This window comes from Chelonia mydas, chromosome 6, assembly GCF_015237465.2.
Source record: "Chelonia mydas isolate rCheMyd1 chromosome 6, rCheMyd1.pri.v2, whole genome shotgun sequence".
NCBI lineage: Eukaryota > Metazoa > Chordata > Testudines > Cheloniidae > Chelonia > Chelonia mydas.
Window position 1 is genome coordinate 82,901,451 of NC_051246.2, and position 21,394 is coordinate 82,922,844.

The following is a 21,394-nucleotide window of genomic DNA, read 5'->3' on the forward strand; positions in this document are numbered from 1 at the left end:
TGCTGTCAATCAACTTCACACAGATGGCAAGAGGTTGGCGGGGAAGAGAGAGGAGGAAAGGTCCCTCTGGCAGACGATTAGGTACGTTAACCACTCAACTCAGAGGCAATAGTTTAATACAGTTTGGATTCTAATCATTTATATGTGGCGGTGCAAGGAACATATTATACGCCATCTTTGGCAGATGTAATCATATGGCCATGGATGATACATTAAGGTCTGGGGCTCTATTTTTTCCCCAACACTTAAACATTTTTAATCTTTATGTATAATAAACCCAAAAGTGGTTAAAAATAATCTCTTACATTTAGTGTTCAATTTGTTTATTAATTAAATCATACTTTGAATTTCATAGCTCCAGCCTTCAATTGCTGTTCTGGGGGAAAAGCATCACAGAGCAGATGGGCAGAGTGACATTTTTTAATTTTATTTATGTATTTAGATTTAAAGTATTAGAAAGACACCTATCCAAGGCTCTAGTTAAACAAATACAATGCAATACTAGGATGAAACTTCCTGTTGTAGTGGGGCCCTACATTCCTGCATCTAGGATGCAGCACACAGAGTCCCAGTGCTGGGTGTGGACAGGTGATGGAGAACTTACTAGGTACTGGGGGAAAGGAACATTAAGCAGATATAGAGGGACAGGAGCTGCAGATGGCTGAGCCCTGCTTCTGAAGAGCTGTACGTGGGGAAGGGAGAACTGGCTTCCTGTCAGCACCTTCTAAACACTGTCTGCCTCCTTCCCCAGCAGCAGCTTCAGACAAGCTTGCCTCGCTCTATCGTTTCCACAGAGATAGCACCATGTGCCTGTCATCGGCTTGGCACCAGACACACGTGTAGGAGGGAAGTCAGTGAAAGCAGCATGGTACTTTTCCAAAGGGAAAGGCTGGAGTGACTGGGAAATGGACTGCAGCTGTCAGCAAGGGAAGCAGGTGGTTTCAGGCAGTGATTAAGGAGCAACTAAGGGAGTGCCTTGGTCATTCATCCCAGCTCTTGAACAACAGCACCTGTTTCACTGTCTGCCTGTGGCTCAACTCCTTCACACCCACACTTCTTCTTAGCACTGCCCTATGTACCCCCAGCCAGACAGCAATGCGACTCAAGGACTCTCTCTGACCCCACGTAGCTCTGTGCTCATAGGTATTTGCACCTTCAAAATAGAAGCTGGGTTGGAAAAGCTGCATAGATTAATTTTTTAAAACCAGCTGGAAGTTCTCTATAGAGAAGAATCAATAACACCATCAATAAAATGAACATATGAACAATTTACAGCATATTTTTGGCCCTTGGATTTGAAAATTATGCTGTGTTCTTCCTTACTTGGGCATCATCTCCAGTTATCCTCACTGAACAGAGGTATACTACAGGAGTGGTTATGGTGAACTGAGGTATACATCTTGTCCAAGATTTTTAAAAATGACCAGAAATTAAGTGGATGCCCACTTAATAGGGGTCTGACTATAGAAATTGTTGAGCATTGACTTCCTGAAAAATCAAGCCCCTAATAAGTTGTCTCAAGTTGGGCACTCAAAATCACTAGCCATTTTTGAAAACCTTCACCTTCATTTTCACCCTCTCCGACTGGCAATGAACACTGAAAATTCTCATTTTTATAGTCAGTTTTCCTTAGTTTAACAACACTTTATTCAACATTTATTTAAAAATAAAAAATCTTTATTTTACTCTCAATATCTGTTTAATGAAGCACAGAATTAAAAAAAGGTTTAACAGAGGAAATTGTTTAATAAAAACCTTGTGTGTACTTTATTTAAGTTATGAAGAGTTCAAGCTGACAACTTAAAATATTGCAACATGCATTAGGAAATGTAACACTTGACCACATTTTTTCTTCCCTTATCTCATGGAAAGTGACATTTTCAAAGTAATCAGCAACTAATCTAAAACCACCCTCTTTTCCTCCAGTGCCGTCTGTCAAGCCTACCCCTACATTCCTGCACTTGACACAAAACTGACACCACATGCAGGGGAAAGTGGGCAGATTTTCAAGCTTTCATTTCTGGCAGGCAGTTGATGTAATGAATATCATGCTAACAGGAAGGGGTAGAATTTTTTCTTGGAGGGCCTTCCCAGTTCTTTCAGATATACATTTCTGCTCAAGAAGATTATCCTATAGTAAACACATGTTCCTTCCCAGACTAAAATACAATTTTGTTTTTGTCTCCGATAGGTAAGTGCTCTCTTTTATTGCCTAGGGGTTTGGAAGTTTTTTGGCAGCCACTGACACCCCACAAAATGTACGCTACTGACAGCCCACACTCAGTGAAACATTTTATGGTCATAGCCTGCTGTCTGTTCTGCCAATATGGTACAGCTGTGCCTACCTACAGGTGCTAAATATCTTGGAGAACCCCTTTTGATGAAGATGAAATATGAACCACCAGTGGGTTTCCTCCCACACTTCATCTTCAATACATAAACAGAAATATTATAAAGCAAAAGCTATGCTAAGGCAATGGGAAAAAACTCCTCCTGAAAAGTGCTTTACAAAACTCCTCCTTCCTTTAATTGTTAGTTAAACAGAAACAGTCATTAAGACAACATACCTCCATTAATGGCTACTTCACCAAGGCAGTTATTTGGCACTTTAGGTGAACAGCGCTTGTGACAATTGAACCTACAATCTGATTATTAAAAAAAAAAAAATTATTTTGTTGATTTCCATTTTCACTGATACAATTACAGTTCTACACATAAAAGTTACCATCTCTGTCATTTGATTAATGTGAAGTTAACCTGAGGTGGCCAGAGAATGCTATGCTGGCCACATGCCAGCTGCCAATGCAACTCACAGGATACACACTCAAAGTTTTCCTGGGGTGTTTGGGCGGAGTGTTAGTTACGGCAATCTGGGTGGGGGCATGTTCAGAATGGAGGTGAAGTCCTAGCCTTATCCACGCAAAGACCCCAGGGCTTGGTTTAAAGACCTTTATTTGTCCTTCCAGGGAGCGAACTGCAGATCAGGCTGCAGTCTGATTAGTTGGTGCTACAGAATGGGGCACTATTTCCAATTCTGAAGACTGATACTGAGAATAAGGGAAATCTATCTAGGGTTTTAGAGAACAATATGACTATTCTTTACAATGGTACATCATTGTGTATGGTATTTCTAGGACATATTTAAGTGTTTGGTTGTTTCAGTAATTTTTCTCTTTGTTGTGATACTTTTAAACTTGGCTCAATTTGTCTTGTCTATTTTTTGCACATTTGTATACACAGTAGAACCTCAGAGTTATGAACTGACCAGTCAACCAACCATACACCTCATTTTGAACCAGAAATACACAATCAGGCAGCAGCAGCAGAGAGAAAAAAAAAGTAAATACAGTACAGTACTGTGTTAAATGTTTTTACACTGGTTTAAGTCAGTTTACACCCACATCTTTAGTTAAACTGGTATAACTTTGACTTTAGACAAGGCCCTAGTCTAAGGCTTTGTCTATGCTGGCACTTTCATCATTAAAACTTTTGTCGCTGCGGGGTATGAAAAAAAACAGCCCTGAATGATGAGTTTTAATGACAAAAAGGGCCAGTGTGGACAGCGCTTCGTCGATGGGAGCCGTGCTCCTGGCAATGAAGCTACAGTCCCTTCTTGGGGGGTGGTTTTATTTTGTGGCCGGGAGAGCTCTCTCTCGGCAACAAAGAACAGCAACACTGCTTACCTTACAACAGCATGGCTGCAGCAGCATAGCTGTGCCATTGTAAGGTGCAGTGTAGACATAGCCTTAAACAGTTGCTTTCTAAGTATACTACTCAACATTACAAGAGGGACTTAACTGTGTATAATTTAAACACAAAAAGGTTGTCTTCACTAAGATAAAAGTGAAATGTTTGTTTTTCTAGGAGAGACAAGACCACTATATTAATATGTGCCAGCTCATCAAGTTGAACTACTAGCCTAGGCTTCAATTTGACCAGCTAACACGTACTAACATGCTACTTTCCTTGTCTACGTTAGAATTTTAAAACACATTAGTCAAAATATGTTAGCTAACATCTTATAAAATCCACATCCTTTTATCATAATCAAGACAAATCCTTAGGCCCTTAACTTTAAGCATGAATCTTTGCAAGACTGAGGCCTTAAAGACACTTCAGATAGCTGTTGCTGTCACTAATCAATAAGGGATTATGATCATCACAACCAAAATATAAGCATGACTGTAACACTACATGGTAAATATTTTGAACTGTTATTATTGATGTTTCACATATTCAATTCTTATGCACCTGAATGGGTTCTTCCGCTTGATTCTTGTAAATTGTTAACACACAAAAATATTAAAATAATTCAGTGAATCAAGTAAAGGATAGCCATATTGATGTTTTATACAAATTATAAATTACTGTACACACAATTATTAATACATTCAGATTACAGCCTGAAAAGAATAGTATTATTAAAATTTCTGTGGTCTTCACTTGTAATGTTGCAATTAGCACATTGTTGATCACACTTACCTTTACACTGCAAGCCCTGTCTAAAAAGCCCTTTGAGAAGCTTCTTACAGTACTGGCAAACTGTTGGGCGTGTGTAGGAGTGGATGACGAAAGTGTGAGGCACTTTAACCTTGGAAAGTAAAATCTTGTCTAGTTGAATAGGTCGTCCAATGTAGGACTGTGAATTTGACCTCTTCTCTCGCCCAGTGAATGATTCAGATGGTGTCTTTTGCTGTAAATACAGACAGAAGAAACATTTTATACATATCTAGGTTAGTCACTGATTTTTAAAGACTGTAAGGTTCAGCCCACTTGCTCCAAAATTAAAAAGTCTTTAATCTTAAAATGTAATTATATATAGCTAAGGAAAAATCAAATATTACCCTAAAATTCATACCTAAAGAAATCCATGACTTTGGGAAAACATCTGGATTTAAAGTAAATTATGCTAAATCTTAAATGCCAGCTATAATTTTGCCAGACTCTGAGAAGTTGTTCCTACAGAAAACATTTAGGTACAAACAGGAAATGAATGGTATACGATACCTGGGAATTCAGATCTCAAACACCCTAGAAGAGCTCAATGATTTCAATGTCAAATCACTACAGCAAATGAAAAAAGATCTGGAGTGCTAAGGGAAGTATGCAATTTCGTGGCTGGGAAGAACAGCCACAGTCAAAATGAACATTTTGCCAAGGATTTCTCTCTTGTTTCAAAATCTTCGTGTAATCACCCCAGATAAAATTCCAGCAGGAATATAGAGGATGATGTTAGAATGTATATGGAATAAGAAAAGACCAAGAGTGAGTGCAGCTATTTGCAGAGGCACATTAAACAGGGTGAGCTAGCTGTTCCAAATATTCTGTGATACTACGAAGCTAGCCAGCTCAAAGCAGTAAGAGTGTGTGTGCGTGTGTAACTGCAGCAATGTAAATTTCATTATGCTACCGTGGATTAATAACGAAAATCACACCCGCCAGAAATATATACACATCCTTTAAAAAAGGCTACTCTGTGGGTTTCGGATAGAACTAGAAATAAAAGAAGTTATTTTCTTTCACCAATGACACCCATTGCACACAATCCAGATCTTAACTCATATCACAACTCAGAAAGTTTTGAAGACCAGGAAAGGCATGGAACACATATCGCTGTCCAGCTATTCAGCAAAGAAACTTTAAAAATTTATTTAGAGAACAAAAACTTTAACTAGTCCACTCTCCCTTGGTACCAGTACTTTCAAGTTAGCCATTATAGGTCTCAAATGTCTAGAAAAGCTGTTTTCTACAGAAAAATAAACTCTAATAGAAGCAATGGTGTCTGACCAATTAGGAAAACATCAAAATAACACCTAATTTTTTTCAATCTTTGCCAACAACTTTCCTAGCAGTCTGGGGAAAATACATGATTAGACAAATTACCCCAGAGAACGAGGGTTTGATCTGGAAAAGAGGAACAGCAACCTCAGTGTGTAGCACAATAAAAGACAATTTCTTTAAGATACTGTTTCAATGGTATCTCCCACCAGTCATGTTTTCATATATATAAGAGAATATATGCATATATGGTGGACATACTCAGTCATTAAAGAGTACTGGGGTGTAATCTGTAACCAAACATCACAAATTATTGGCTATTTATTACTAGGGCTGTCAATTAATCGCAGTTAAGTCATGCGACTAACTCAAAAAAATTAATTGCGATTAATCAATCACACTGTTTAACAATAGAATCCCGATTGAAATTTATTAAATATTTTTCGATGTTTTTCTACATTTTCAAATATATTGACTTCAATTACAACACAGAATACAAAGTGTACAGTGCTCACTTTATATTATTTTTATTACAAATATTTGTACTGTAAAAATAAAAAATACTATTTCTTTTGTTTATCAATTCACCTCACACAAGTACTGTAGCGCACTCTCTATTGTGAAAGTGCAACTTACAAATGTAGATTTTTTTTATTACATAACTGCACTCAAAAACAAAATTTCAAACTTCAGAGCCTACAAGTCCATTCAGTCCTACTTCTTGGTCAGCCAACTGCTAAGACAAACAAGTTTGTTTACATTTACTGGAGATTATATTGCCTGCTTCTTATTTACAATGTCACCTGAAAGTGAGAACAAGTGTTCATTGGCATGGCACTTTTGTAGCCAGCCTTGCAAGTTATTTACGTGCCAGATATGCTAAACAATCATATACCCCTTCATGCTTTGGCCACCATTCCAAAGGACACGCTTCCATGCTGATGTCACTCGTTAAAAAAATAATGCATTAATTAAATTTTTGACTGAACTCCTTGGAGGAGAATTGTATGCCTCCTGCTCTGTTTTACTTGCATTCTGCCATATATTTCATGTTATAATAATCTTGGATGATGACCCAGCACATGTTGTTCATTTTAAGAACAATTTCACTGTAGATGTGACAAAACACAAAGAAGGTACCAATGTGAGGTTTCTAAGAATATATACAGCACTTGACCCAAGGTTTAAGAATCTGAAGTGCCTTCCAAAATCTGAGAGGGATGACATGTGGAGCATGCATTCACATGTCTTAAAAGAGCAACACTCCGATGTGGAAACTACAGAACCCAAACCACCAAAAAACAAACAAACAAACAAAAAAACACCCCACAATCTTCTGCTGGTGGCATTGGACTCAAATAATGAAAATGAACATGCATCGGTCTGCACTGTTTTGAATCATTATCGAGCAGAACCCATCATCAGCATAGATGCACGTCCTCTGGAATGGTGGTTGAAACATGAAGGGACATATGAATCTTTAGCACATCTGCCACGTAAATATCTTGTAACACTGGCTACGACAGTGCCACGCGAATGCCTGTTCTCACTTTCAGGTGACACTGTAAACAAGAAGTGGGCAGCCTTATCTCCTGCAAATGTAAACAAACTTGTTTGTCTGAGCGATTGGCTGAACAAGAAGTAGGACTGAGTGGACTTGTAGGCGCTAAAGTTTTACACTGTTTTATTTTTGAATGCAGTTTTTTTTGCGTAATTCTACATTTGTAAGTTCAACTTTCATGATAAAGAGATTGTAATGAGGGACTTGAAATATACTATTTCTTTTGTTTTTTTACAGTGCAAGTATTTGTAATAAAAATAAATATAAAGTGAGCACTACACATTTTCTATTCTGTGTTGTAATTGAAATCAATATATTTGAAAATGTAGAAAACATCTAAAAATATTTAATAAATTTCAATTGGGATTCTATTGTTAAAATAAAAATGTGGCTTTAAAATAAAATAAATAAAATAGGTTAGTAAAACGTATAGTAATCATGCTGCCCTACCCATATCTGAGCCCACTTTCCATAAATTAGAATGGTATTGAACACTATCTTTCCCAAAGCTTGGAGCATATATTTCATGATAAGAGCTGGTTAAAAATTTGGTCAAAGCCCAATTTTTCAATTACAACTGGCTTTTTGGCCAAAATGAAACCAGTTTATGGAAAATGTACATTAAATGTTCCCGCAAAAACATTTTGGCTCTTTAGCAAGAAATCATAATCCAAAAAAAATTCAGTAACATTTTCAGTGTTCAATAATTTTTTTTGAAACCTAAAACTGCTTTGAAAACCTGTTTTAATGAAAAACTGCGAAGAAAAAAAAATGCAGAAAACAAAAAAGAAAAAACAAGATTTTAAATCTATTTTTTTAGAATTTTTCCATCAAAAACTAATTGCCATTTTTCAATTAGCTCTATTTATCAACCTTCATATTATCAAACCAGCCACTCTCAAATGATTCCTGAGGGGCTAGAATGGCAGCCCATAGAAAAATTTGAACAAAAAGATGTAGCCTATATTCTCACTAAATGTATTTAAATGTTTATATGGTAGGATCACATTTCACAGCAAAAGGTCTGACATGGAGAATTGCCCCAACCACTGCTTACAGTAACTTCTTCCTATGACAGGACAGACAGCTGAAGCATATCTACAGCTACCAGTTAGAGCAGAGCAGTAGAAGTTGGGTCTAACTAATTAGGGCTAGGGTCATTTAAGGCTTAGCAGATAGTAACAAGCACTTTGATGACACCTGGAAATGAATGGCAGGTAATAGAGTACAGACCAAAGGTGCCATGCCCTAGCAAGCTGCCCTACCTAAAAGACAGGCAGTTGTACATTGTACTAACTGAAGCCTCAAAATGGCCTTCAAAGTTACCTTCAGATTTAGGTTGTTGTAATTGTCTATCCTCAAAATAACAATAATAATATAGTCTACTATAGCAATGTCTGTATCTGAGAGGACTATATGCAATCTCCTGGCCAGCAAAAGATGAAAGTACTTTCTGCATCTTGCTATCTGAGAATCCAGGTGCACAGAGGAGTCTGCAACACCTTCAGCTAGAAAGCTCCAATAGGAGGGGGGCAGCTCAGCAGTTGTCCGTTTTGCCAATGTTTTCCCTACTGTGTGTCTTCAATACAGATCTCCCTGCCAAAAAGCATCACATCCCTCCAAAAGCTAGCTAGCTTCCTGTAGGAAGGCAGTGTGGTTCCCCGGTGCCCTGGAGGGGGACAAGCTCCACTGGACACCACAGTGGGCAGAGCCAGAGCACTCCAAGCCCGCCCCCAAGAGGGTCAGAGGCTGGACAGGAAGTATAAGAGCCCAACCTCAGTGCTCACTCAGGAGGCAGCTGCCAGAGAGGCCAGATGCCTCTGGCCCAGCTCCCGCTGGGGAGACTACAACAACCAGTGGCGGACCTAGAAACTGGCCCGATCGGCCAGTACTCAACACAGGTCAGTGTGTGGGAGAGTCGCGGAGCCTACCCAGTGCCAGCTACACAGAAGAGTCGCCGAGCCTACCCTGTGCCAGCCCCCGTGAGGATCCCTAGCAGCCAAAGGCCCGCTGCTGTGTCAGTGGGGATCATGGCCGCAACACACTGACATGGGTTCCGGCTGTGCTGCAGCCAGACTTGGGTCAGCTGCCCCCGGGCTACTTCCCAACTCCCCCTCTGGAGGTACCTGAGTCAAGGTGAAGCCTGGGTGAGCTATTTACCTGTGTTTGTTCAGCCCCTGCCTGAGGGCCTGAGCTGTGACTCTTTGCTGCCCCGCCCTGACCCAGGGTCTGGGCTTATTAATTGCTAATTGTTCCCTGTGTTTGCTCAGCCCCCTGCTGGATGGCTTGAGCCAGGACTCCTGTGGCCCAACCAATTCCCCAAGGGGCCGTGCAAGGACTAAAGGAGGCGGTGTGGTTCCCAGCCGTTCCGGAGAGAGATGAAGCCCGACAAACCCTCTCTACACTTCCATGCTGTGAGCAGCATTCATTTCTCTTTGCACTGTTGAGAAATCTGCTTGTTTCCCAGTTTAGAGCTGCTGATTGCTAGATCCATCCCTTTAGCAGGCCATGATCCCCAAATTCATCTGGAACCTCAACTGTACCTTGTTTGTGCAATGCACTCTTTTCAGATCAGGGAAATGTATACAATATATGCACTGTTCCCCTTCTTTCCTAATTTATGACTCAGCTACACATGACCCCCATACACTTGCTCCAATTCATGGAGTATAGCAGAGAGAGACATTTGATCCTTCCAGTACAGACAGAAATCATCAAGTTCTATCCTATGGGACTGCAAAGTTTTACAGTGCAGTTACAGTACACGCTCTGCTATTAACCCTTCCCTTCCTTAGCTTTAGGAATGCACACAAGGAAGCAACTCTACATATAAAAAACAGGTGACAGTTTAGAGTTATATTTATTTATTCTTTTCGGTCAATAGTGTGACTCACTTAACATTTCCCAGGAAGTTTAAAGTTACAAAAAAATATGGAGAGAACATACAAGCTGTAATTTTAGAGACCAGAGGTCAGAACTGTAACACTGGCAGACCAGGTACCAGCTCCAGCAAAGGCCCTTAGGTCCCAACTGAACACTGATAAATACATAGCTGGAAATTCCCTGGCTGGCTCACCTGTGTGTTAGTATTGTTAAAATAGGTACTAGAGTTCTAAAAATATGTTTAGTGTTTAGACTTCATGAAGTGCTTGTGCATTAATCTCACTTATAGTATTTGTACCCTTTGTTACAAGGTGCTATTGAAGTGTTTGTTCTGTAATTGTAAATCAGACAGAAACATTAACAAGTGTGAAATACTAGTCTCCAATAGGAGGTGTTATCTCCTGCCCAACAAAGGCACATCAGTAGAGCCCTGTGTTAGGATATAGATATTCAGGCCTGTCTGTAAAGGCCTATACTCTAAGAATTTTGGTGTATTCTTATCACTTGGCTAGTTATAGAGGTACAAAAGAGAATCAAAATCACTGTCTGCCGGTGTAAGGGCCTTTTCTTACTGTGACAGTCTGAGGCCCTGTGCTTAAGCTAAGGCCTTTGGCTAAGCAGCAGAGGCAGCCATAAGCTAGGAAGCGACAGGTCACATCCTCACATTCCAAACTAGTCACATTGAAAGAAGGTGCTATTGGGCTGTTAGGAATACAATCCTGTCCTGATAATGCCTATCACCTCCAGAGAAAGGGAAGTGCCTAGAAAATGTAAAAGGAAACAGCATCCTGTCTGGCACGAACTCACTTATCAATACTGGGATGTGAAATCCTCACTTCTGTATTGTTTTGTCATTATAGTTCCCACTTTGTTATTGTTTGTCTGTATAATCTCTGTCTGGTTCTGTGATTGTTCCTGTCTGCTGTATAATTAATTTTGCTGGGTGTAAACTAATTAAGGTGGTGGGATATAATTGGTTACATAATCATGTTACAATATGTTAGGATTGGTTAGTTAAATTTCAGGAAAATGATTGGTTAAGGTATAGCTAAGCAGAACTCAAGTTTTACTATATAGTCTGCAGTCAATCAGGAAGTAGAAGAGGGGGCCTTGGTGGGAGGGGGTGGGCATGGGAGAGATGGGAACAGGGAATGGGGGTGGAGAAATTGGAATCATGTTTTGCTAAAGGGGGAAATGGGAACAGGGAATGGGAGTAAGGAAATTGGAATCATGTTTGGCTAAGGGCAGGAATGGGAACAGGGACACAGGTGTAAGGCTCTGTGGTGTCAGAGCTGGGAAGGAGGATACTAAGGAAGGAAACTGGAATCATGCTTGCTGGAAGTTCACCCCAATAAACATCGAATTGTTTGTACCTTTGGACTTCGGGTATTGTTGCTCTCTGTTCATGCGAGAAGGACCAGGGAAGTGAGTGGGTGAAGGAATAAGCCCCCTAACACCCTGCACTGATACAAAAATGTGGATCTGCATCCAATCGGCATCTGCCAGTATTAACCCACGATCCACGAGCTGTCTTTTACCTGTATCCGCACCAGCAAGCTGTCTCACAAGGGCTAGCAATTGGGGCGGGGAGAAGGGAGCGAGTGGTGGGGTGGGGTCTTGCAGGGAAGATGCAGCGCAAGGGTATGAACTGGGGGTGAGGGGCAGCACGGGGGCAGGGTCTCAAGGAGATGGCACGGAGGGGGGGACTGGGAGGAAGGGGCATCATGTGCTACTTCCGGAGACTTGTGAGCGACAGCATGCAGCAGTAGTGCATGTTGCATCACGGTGGCGTGAAGGGGTGGAACGCTGGGGCCCCACCCGCTTCAATCCCCATCACCGGGGGTGGGCCCTGCTGCCTAGGAGCTGGCAGGCCAGGCCTGGGAGTGGGAGCACAGGCAGTGTTGCCAGGCCACGGTGGGGATGCTGGTGCTGCCAGGGGGCCTGAGCTGCTGGACAGGAAGTGGAACGGCGAGTGGGTGCGGGACAATCCCAATTCTGACCTGCCTCCCAATCCCAGTCACTGGCTGCTGGCTGGCAGCCCTGAGCATGCAGTGCTCCCCGGGCTGCCCAAGCTGGATGCCACCGGCCAGGCGCCGCTGGTCAGTAGAGCCCTGCGCAGTTGTATCTGCATCCAATCCACTATTCGCAAAAATGGTCTGTGGATATCCGCATCCCATGTGCAGATCTGAAGCAGATATACATGGATTTGCAGGGCTCTATCCATCAACATTAGACTTTGCTGATTGCTCTTCCTCCACAACGAAGAGATGTGCATGTGAATTCCTCCCATTAGCTGATCTGGCTGCTCAGAGAATAAGATTAAAAAAACCCCAAAAGAAACAACTGTCTCTCTATGCTGCTTGGACACTCAAGGGTAAGGTTTTCCAGGCATAAGCAAAAGATTCCCAGTGTTAGCCTGGGTTGCCTTATGGGACATATAGAGCAAGGGTGGCCAAACTGTGGCTTGTGAGCCACATGTGGCTCTCTTACAGTTAAAGTGTGGCTCTGGAGCTCCCCCCGCATACATCTCCTCCCATTCTCCCCCTATCAGACTGGCAGTGGTGGAGAGAGCTCGGGAACTCTGCCTTGCAGCAGGGTTGTGGGGTAAGGGCTTATGCCCAAAAGGGTGTGGCTGCCAGGGCTTGGGGCTTCAGAAAGAGTGGGGCTGAAGCCCCAAGCCCCGCAGGTGCCTCCTCTGGGGCAGAAGCTCTGAACCCCAGCAGGTGTGCACTGGCTCTCAAACTTCTAAAGATTGTTATATGCAACTCAGAGGGTCATAAATTTGGACACCCCGATACAGAGCTTGCTTATTATAAAAGCTTCTATTACCTTTTGAAACTTAAGACTAACTCATTTTTGTACGTATGTTTACCTGCTTTAACCTTGTAAAGTAACTCTTATTTTCTTTTCCTAATTGTCTTTGCTATGAGATCTAAAGTGCAATTGACCTGGGGTAAGTGACTGGTCCTTTAGGACTGGAAGTAACCTGAATATTGTTGTGCTTTTCGGTGTGAGAAACCATCAACCCAAGGAGACGGTCAGTGACTCCATGGTTAGGCTGTTATAGTGTTTGAGGAGTTTATATTTGGTACTAGGTTGGTGAAATCCAAGTATAGATATCAGTCAATTTGGGGTTTGTGCCCTGAGGCTGGTACTCACCATCTTGAGCCACTGTAGGACAGCTTGACAAGAACATTAAAAGCCAACTGGATAAAAACCAAATATTTTTGGTTTCTTCAAGGCTGGCCTTACCATGAGGTGAACTGAGGCAACCGCCTCAGGTGCTAGACTGGGCGGGGGGTGCCATTAGGACCCAGAGTGTAGAAAATTGTGTCTGCTGCATATGAATTCTTTCTGCTCTAGATGCACAGAGATGGTGGAGTGCTGTGCTGGAGGAAGGAGGGCACAAGAGACATAACAGGCAGGTAGGCGAAAAGGTGAGAGGGAATAACAGAAAGCAGCAGGAGCTGCAGGGAGAGAGGAGGAGGAGCCTCTTATGTACCTCTCTAGCACCCCCAGGAGCCTGGACTGATTAACACCAGCTTCTCAGGGAGCTTCCTGTTTCCTGCTGCTTCCCTGAACCCACTTGAGGAGAACAGGCAGTCAACTTAAGTAGTAGGAGTCAGTTAGACCCTTAAGATGCTGATATCTTCCCTCACTCAGGCCCTGCTACCAGACTGCTTATTTGTCCCCTTCAACTGAGTAAGAGCCACTACAGTTGGCGCAGAACAGCAGTCATGAGTGAAAGAAGAAAACACCCCTCTGGGGCAGCATTCAGAAAAAAAGCAAAGGAAGATTTTCTATCTAAGCAGGAAGGAGCTCTCCTGAGATACATAAACACAAATGTTCATGGTGAGTCCTCCGGCTCCAGTGAGGATATGAGTGGTGAGGAGGTGCCTGATCTCCCAGTTAGTCAGAGTGCAGGTGACCTGGCAGCTACTGCAGCATCCATATCTCCATCTCAAATGGATGTAACCATGCACATTCTTGAAGAAAGTGTAGATCAGAGAAGAGTGTGGTGGAGGCGCAAGAAACAGCTGCTGCTGAGTTTAGTTCCTTAAGTCTAGATGATCCAGGACTGTGGACCCGCTTGAGCAGTAGCCTGAGGGACTTCCTTGTACTGCATGGGCCACAGCAAGTGAAAAACTTCACGTTCCCCAAAGACAATGAAAATAGAAGTTTCCATCCAACACATTACTGGTGTGAACTCCCCAATGCTGACACAGTGGAGAGGCCATGGCTCATGTACTCAAACACAGAATGCTGCATACTGTTTTTGTTGCAAACTCTTCCAGTCTAATGTTCCAGCCACATTGGGTTCTATAGGAACAAAGGACTGGAAAAATCTGGCTAGAAATCTGGCATGCCATGAGAAGGCAGCAAATCACCAGAGAGCATTCCATAGGTGGAAAGCGCTTGAGATGAGACTAAGGTTAAAGGCCACCATAGATGATCAGCATCAAGAGAAGATTGCATCAGAGTCTCTTTACTGGCAAAATGTTCTGAAACGGCTGATAAGCATTCTGACAATGGCAGCTACCCAAAACCTAGCACTGTGTGGCACTTCAGATCAGCTGTGTTGTGCCAAACAATGGAAACTTCCTTAACACTGTGGAGCTGATGCCTGAGTTTGATGCTCTAGGAGCATCTAGGAAGAGTCACCATCCAAGAAATGTACACACACCACTACCTTGGAAAAACCATTCAAAATGAAATCATAGTTACTGGCAAAAAAAAGTCAAAGAGAGGGTTGTGGCAGATCTGAAGTCAGCAAGATATTACTCTGTTCTGGACTGCACACCTGACATCAGCCATATGGAACAAATGACTTTAATGGTGCATTTTGTAACAACAGAACCTAGTGAAAATGCCCCTGCAATGACGGTCAGAGAGCATTTTCTAGAATTTATTGACATTGATGATACTACAGGAGCTGGTATGACAAATGTGCTTCTTAAAAAACTGGAAGATACGGGAATTGCAATAGCCAACGTGAGAAGTCAAGGCTACGGTAATGGTGCCAAGATGAGAGGAAAGAGCAGAGGAGTGCAGACATGGATCTGAGAGTTAAACCCTCGAGCTTTTTTTGTCCCATGCAGTTCTCATTCATTGAACTTGGTGGTCAGTGATGCAGCATCAGCTTCTAGTGAGGCTGCTGAATTTTTTAATGTAATTCAAAGCGTCTGTGTATTTTTCTCTGCATCAAGTGAATGGCAAATTTTGAAGCAACATCTGGGAACATCCTCTGACACTGAAACCACTGAGTGCCACATGATGGGAAAGTCGAGTGGAGGTGATAAAGCTTAACACACACCAAATTGGGAAGATATATGATGCCATAGTTGCCATTATGGAGGACAATGCTATGACAGGAACTGTTCATGGGAGAACAGTGGCAGAGGGAAATGGATTCACCAGAAACATACATAACTTCAAATTTCTGTGTGGCTTAGTGTTGTGGCATGACATACTGTTTGAAATAAATGTTGTAAGCAAGAGACTCCAAGGTGTTCACCTTGATATATCTGGAGCAATGGAACAACTGGACAAAGCAAAGTCATACCTACAGTCTTAGCGGTCAGATGAGGGATTTCAAAACATTCTGAAGAGTGCACAGAAGTTGGTAGAGGAACATCACACTGAAGCTATTTTCCCACCCATTCAAGAATACAAGAGTCACTGAAGAAGACATTTGCATTACGAGGCACGGGATAATCCCGTAAGAGACCCCAAACAACAATTCAAAGTTGAATTCTTTAACCAGGTGCTAGATTGTGCAATACAGCCAGTTGAACGTTTCATGCAGTTCAAGGAACACAGCAGTATATTTTGGATGTTGTATGATATTCCAAAACTCCTCACTATACCTGAAGAAGACCTACGTCAGCAATGCAGGGCACTAGAGATGCTGACACATGACATGCGCGATACTGATGCAAGTGATTTAGGTGATGAACTGAAAGCCCTTTCAAGATGCATTTCAGCAGGATCAACTCCAAAGGCTGTTCTGGAATATATGTATACAAATAAGATGACCACCCTCTTTTCAGATGCTTTTGTTGCTCTGCACATACTTCTAATACTTTCTGTAATAGTTGCCAGTGGAGAATACAGCTTCTCCAAGCTGAAATTAATAAAAACACATCTACGCTCCACAATGACACAGAGGCTGGTCAGCCTTGCAACCATCTCAATAGAGCATGAGCTGGCCCAGACTGTGGACCTTCAGGAGGCAGTTCAAATCTTTGCAATCAGGAAGCCACGGAAAGCACCACTTTGATTATTCAAACAGATGAAAATGCCATTGTTTACTATGCAGACAAGAAAAGTTACATTTGCTGTTCAGATGTTTGAAAATTAAGTGTTACTTAAAATTTTTGAACAAGGCATTTTAAGTTGTTAATTCTCCTTTATTGGGGGAGGTAGCAGAGCAGTACCATGAGAGGAATAGAATATGAAGAAGGCAGAATTGAGACCTTTCAAAGTTTTGACCCAAGTGAGGGGGCATGGAGGCACCATTTGAACTCCCCGCCTCAGGTGCCAAAATGTTGTGGGCCGGCCCTGGGTTTCTTTACCAGAGCTGACATTTCCAGCGCAAAATAAACAATTTATTCTGTCAGATACTTCAATAAAAAAAGGCCATACATTTTAAAATTTAAGAGCCTTTTTAAAATTTGTACATTTAAAAAAAGTGCTTTTTTCAACCAGTCTCTTAAGCTGTATTTCTGCAAGGACATTTAGTAATTTGTGGACTGTATGTGAAACTTCCTGTGACTGAAACAAAGTGAAAACCTTTCTTCAGCCAACACCTCCCATTTTGGTTTCTAGATCCATTTTCCAAGGAATTTTGTAGGTTTCTCTTAAAGTACTTGCACTTAATGGGTCTGTAAAAACCACCAGGCTAAGCAACAGCTTAAAGCTAGAACAGAGTAAATAGGATTGTGTCAACCTAAGTGAAGTCATGATGAACTATCACTTTTTTACAAGCCCAGTTATGAAATGCTGGCCCTCCACAGCCACAGCAAGTCCTTTGGCAGGGGAATCCGTCTGGTTCTGCAGCACAAGGAAATGTGGGAGCACAGTGTGTGCACATGCTGTGAATGGCAGAGAGGCCCGCTCCACACAAGTTCTCTACGTGGCACAATTCAGGAGGAATGGGCAAGTCAGAGGATGGGTTAGAGATTTTGCTGCTACATGGATCCCCTGGCTCTCACCTCTCCCTTGGGGTGGTATAAAGGGCAAGCAGAGGATACTTTAGCCATTATGCCTCAATAACATCCTCCCAAGCATCTGCCCATTCCCAGGCCCAGATCCTGAGCTCTGGATTTGCTCTTTTGCTCACACAGGACACAATCAATGATACACGTGCCACACTGCGTTTTAATCTGAACACTTTCTACTTTTGAAGAAACTAATCCTTGAAAGGGTTGCCTTATTTTTTAACCTATTGTCTGCAGAGCATTTTTCACAATGCCCTACTGTCTGACTTTGTCTTGAAAAGTGGACCTTTTTTTGGATCCTTTCAAATGCAGTGACATGGTTGGTTTTTTTTTTATTATTATTATATTTAAATTGGAAGGGACAGATGGAAAGGTTTAAGTATGGTGGAAGGGGAATAGCAACATTCAGAAACATTCAGTTTGCTTTCATTTATTATATTATAGGCACAAACTAGAGTTCCAATTTACAAGTCTTGTCACTAGAACTACATACTGAAAGCCTTATTCTATTCTTTTGAATTTGCCTAGCATATGCTCATCTATTGTCACCTAGCTTTGTTATGTCCCTCTGGAGTCCCTCATAACCCAGTCTTGTCTTGATTAAGATAAATAAACTTTATCATCTGTAAATTTTGCCACCTCAGTCTTCATCTCCCTTTTTCAAAACAATGTATATAATAAACAACACAGATGCCTTGAGACACCCAAATATTAACTATCTAAAAAATAACCATTTATTCCTAATTCTGGTTCTCTCTACTAGAAACTTTAGAACTTCTAATCTGACACACAATTTTATCTTTTGCCCTGTGATTCGGTTTCTTGAACAGCCTCTTGTGAGGGACTATGGCAAAGGTGTTTTGAAAGTCCAAATATGTTACATCTAGTTACCTTTTTAGCCAGTTTTTTTCAAAACTTGCTCAAAAATTCTAGCAGACTGTGCTTGCACAGTATTCCTTTAATGTGAGTCGGCATGGCTTCCATTAAAGGGGTGAACCTCCAAGAAATAGTTGAATTTTGTTGGAACTAAATTGCATAATTTTAATGAGAACAAAGAGGAAGAAATTCTACCACCATTTACATTTCTAAAAACAAAGAACTGGGTCCAATGGATCTTTCAAACAATTAAGATCCATCTACTGTGTTTTCCTCCATTTTTTGGTCATCTCAAATTTCTCTCTCAGCTTTGAGGTAGGGAAGCAGCTTTCCTCATTATATTCCTCTAGCTGTCTAAGGGGCTGGGAGTTGAGGGTGAGTCAGCACTTATGGGGATCTGACCACTCTGAAGAGTTGCTGGCAGGTGAGAGGGAGAATCAAGGTCACTTTGGGGTTTTTGAAGTGGGCCCAGGAGATATGCTGGGCTAGAAGGAAGGGTCCCTTCTTGGGGGATGCGGCTACCAGTGATGCTACAAAAATACTCATTGTCTCCTCCTTTCTATCAGGGATTTTAAATGTTCCTTCAGAAGAGCCTGTTTCTACAGTTGGAGCTGATTGCTTTTCTCTGACACAATTTCAGGTCTCCTGAAGGAAAGGAAGGGGAACTATTTTTGATAGAGTGGTAACATCTTATGTCTTCTCAAAATCATTGCCAAAGCTAGAATCCTATCCAGTGAGCACCTACTTCTTTAGTTGATATGTTTAGTTTGGTAGAGATACAAATTATTTTTTCCTGGTAGTCAGCCAGATTACTGACTCAGCAAGTCTGGAAGCTTCCCAGGAAATGATTGCTTAACTAGATTACATTATGGAAACTAGAACAGCCAGCACTGCTCCAAACACTAAACAGTCTAGTATAACAATTTCCCAGCAAGGTATGATACTTTTAACAGGTCAAAATATTGTATTTCAAATGTCTTTTGTAAACACAAAGAAGTATATGCAGTTATTTAACTACATGGATGTTAAACTGAGCCAGTGAAACTGATCCAACAAAGAGACTTGAAAACTCACGAGCCAGATCATGACTTAAGTCAGGAGATTTAAAACCAACCAACCAACCAACACAACATGGCTTGTTTACACTTTTGAAAATTAAACTCCCTAATGGTGTGAGAGGAAGTGCTACTCTTTCTGTGCTGAATGTAAAGAGGGACACTCCACAGATAACTTGTTTCTACCCTCTGCCCCTGGCATTCTGTCCCCTCACTACTCTTCCTACATGTTGAAAAGAGGTTGTTCTTGCTTAGTTGCCTCCAGTCTGTGCAATTTGCGCGCTTCACTAAAGTAGCTGAAATGCATCTGTTAGTTTATACAGACACAGGATGCAGCCACTACACTAAAAAATGCCGGTTTGTGCAGGAAGGAGACAGCTGGGCCTGTAAGAAGCTGCTAACCCAAGGGAAGAAGATCTATGAGAGGAGGGAGATACAGTTGCCAACTGTCTAATCACACAAACCCAAACACCTTTGCCCTGCACGCTTCCCCTGGTCCCGCCCCTTCTCTGAAGCCCTGTCCCCGCTCACTCCATCCCCCCTCCCTCCATCGCTTGCTCTCCCCCACCCTCACTCATTTTTCCCCCAGCTGGGGCAAGGGGTTTGGAGTGCAGGAGGGGGTGCAGGCTCTGGGAGGGAGTTTAGGGCTGGAACAGGGGGTTTTATTGCGGGTGGGGGGCAAGGGGTGCAGGCTCCAGCCAGGCGACACTTACCTTGAGCTGCTTCTGGAAGCGACTGGCATGTCCGGCTCCTAGACTCAGGGGCGGCCAGGCAGCTCTGTGCGCTGCCCATGGCTGCAGGCACTGTCCCCAGCCAATAGGAGCTGCAGAGTCCGTGCTTTGGGTGGGGGAAGCGCTCAGAGACCCCCTTGGATGCCCCTGTGCCTAGGAGCCAGAGAGAGATGACTGTCCCTTCCGGGAGCTGAGCGGAGACAGGGCAGTTTGGGAACCTGCCTTAGCCCCGCTGTGCCGCCAGACTTTTAGTGGCCTACTAAAATCACCCAGATTTGTTTCAGAAGCCTTGCGAAGTTCGAGGCCGATTCCGGGAGACTTACGGCCAATCTGGGAGGGTTGGCAACCCTAGAGGGAGATGGTATTACTCTCAACATTCTCAACAACTTTTTTGCCTGCTCTCTTCCCTGAGATTCTTGTCTTGTCTGAAACCCCTTCACTGCGAAACTAGCAAAGAGGAGTTGATACCCTACCAATGGACTGACTCAGTTGCTCTCTCTGCCTGGGTGAGAATGACCTCTATCCCACACTCCCCAGACCTTAAAGGAATGGAACTTTAGGAAGGGACAGAGAAGACAACTTTGGAGCAGAATAAGCTGGCTCAATAGGTGGAAAACTGGCCTCTTGGGGCCAAACACAGAAAATACACCCTAAAACCAACAGATCAGACTAGCCTAAAATTTACAAAAAGCCATTTGCTGCTTGAGTAATTGTAAGAGACTTTAAAAAAAATTCCTACAAATATACCCTGGAATTCTTGATAAATGTCACATGAGTTGACAATCTTCTATGAGAAGAAATAGTTTGATTTCAATATCTTTGTTTGTGCCATGTTAATAAATTAAACAAAGGACCGAACTCTCCTCTTATTTACATGTATACAAGCAGGGTGAAGTCAACTTTCACCAGAAATAATTTCATGCTACACATTTACACTCTTCCATTAATAACTTTTTCAAAACCACCCACAGAGACTCCATTGCTTTGGGGTTTTTTACTACTTTTGCAGGACAAAATTTAAACAAATGTGTGAAATATAAAATGTACATGAAATTATTCCTGCGCACTAAAGCACTCTGTTGGCAAAGAGCATGCTGGGGACTGCAAATACTGAGGGGCTCATACAGAAACATGTTTGTTTCCACTCACTGCAGTCCCTGAATATTGTTGCAGGAATTTCTGGCTTGGTTTGCATTTGTACTTCTATATTGTGTTTTGTAACTAATAAGGCTGCATAAGAAAAAAAAGGTGTGGCAGGTCAGTTGTGCACACTGTACTAAGATTATAAAT

The 21,394-nt window shown here is 42.1% G+C and overlaps 1 protein-coding gene across 8 annotated transcripts in view; it reads right to left on the minus strand.

Moving 5' to 3' along the window:
- The window catches only part of PRKD1 (protein kinase D1), a 285,840-nt gene that overhangs the window by 36,885 nt on the left and 227,561 nt on the right, over positions 1-21,394 (minus strand). For all 8 annotated transcript variants that reach the window (XR_006291603.1, XR_006291602.1, XM_043548865.1 and 5 more), the window contains 2 exons: positions 4,483-4,693; positions 2,568-2,645 (listed from right to left, as the gene is read on the minus strand). Coding sequence is in view for 6 of the 8 variants with exons in the window: in XM_043548865.1 (XP_043404800.1) it covers positions 2,568-2,645; positions 4,483-4,693 (289 nt within the window). In the remaining 2 variants the exon portion in view is untranslated. The remainder of the gene's footprint in view (positions 1-2,567; positions 2,646-4,482; positions 4,694-21,394) is intronic.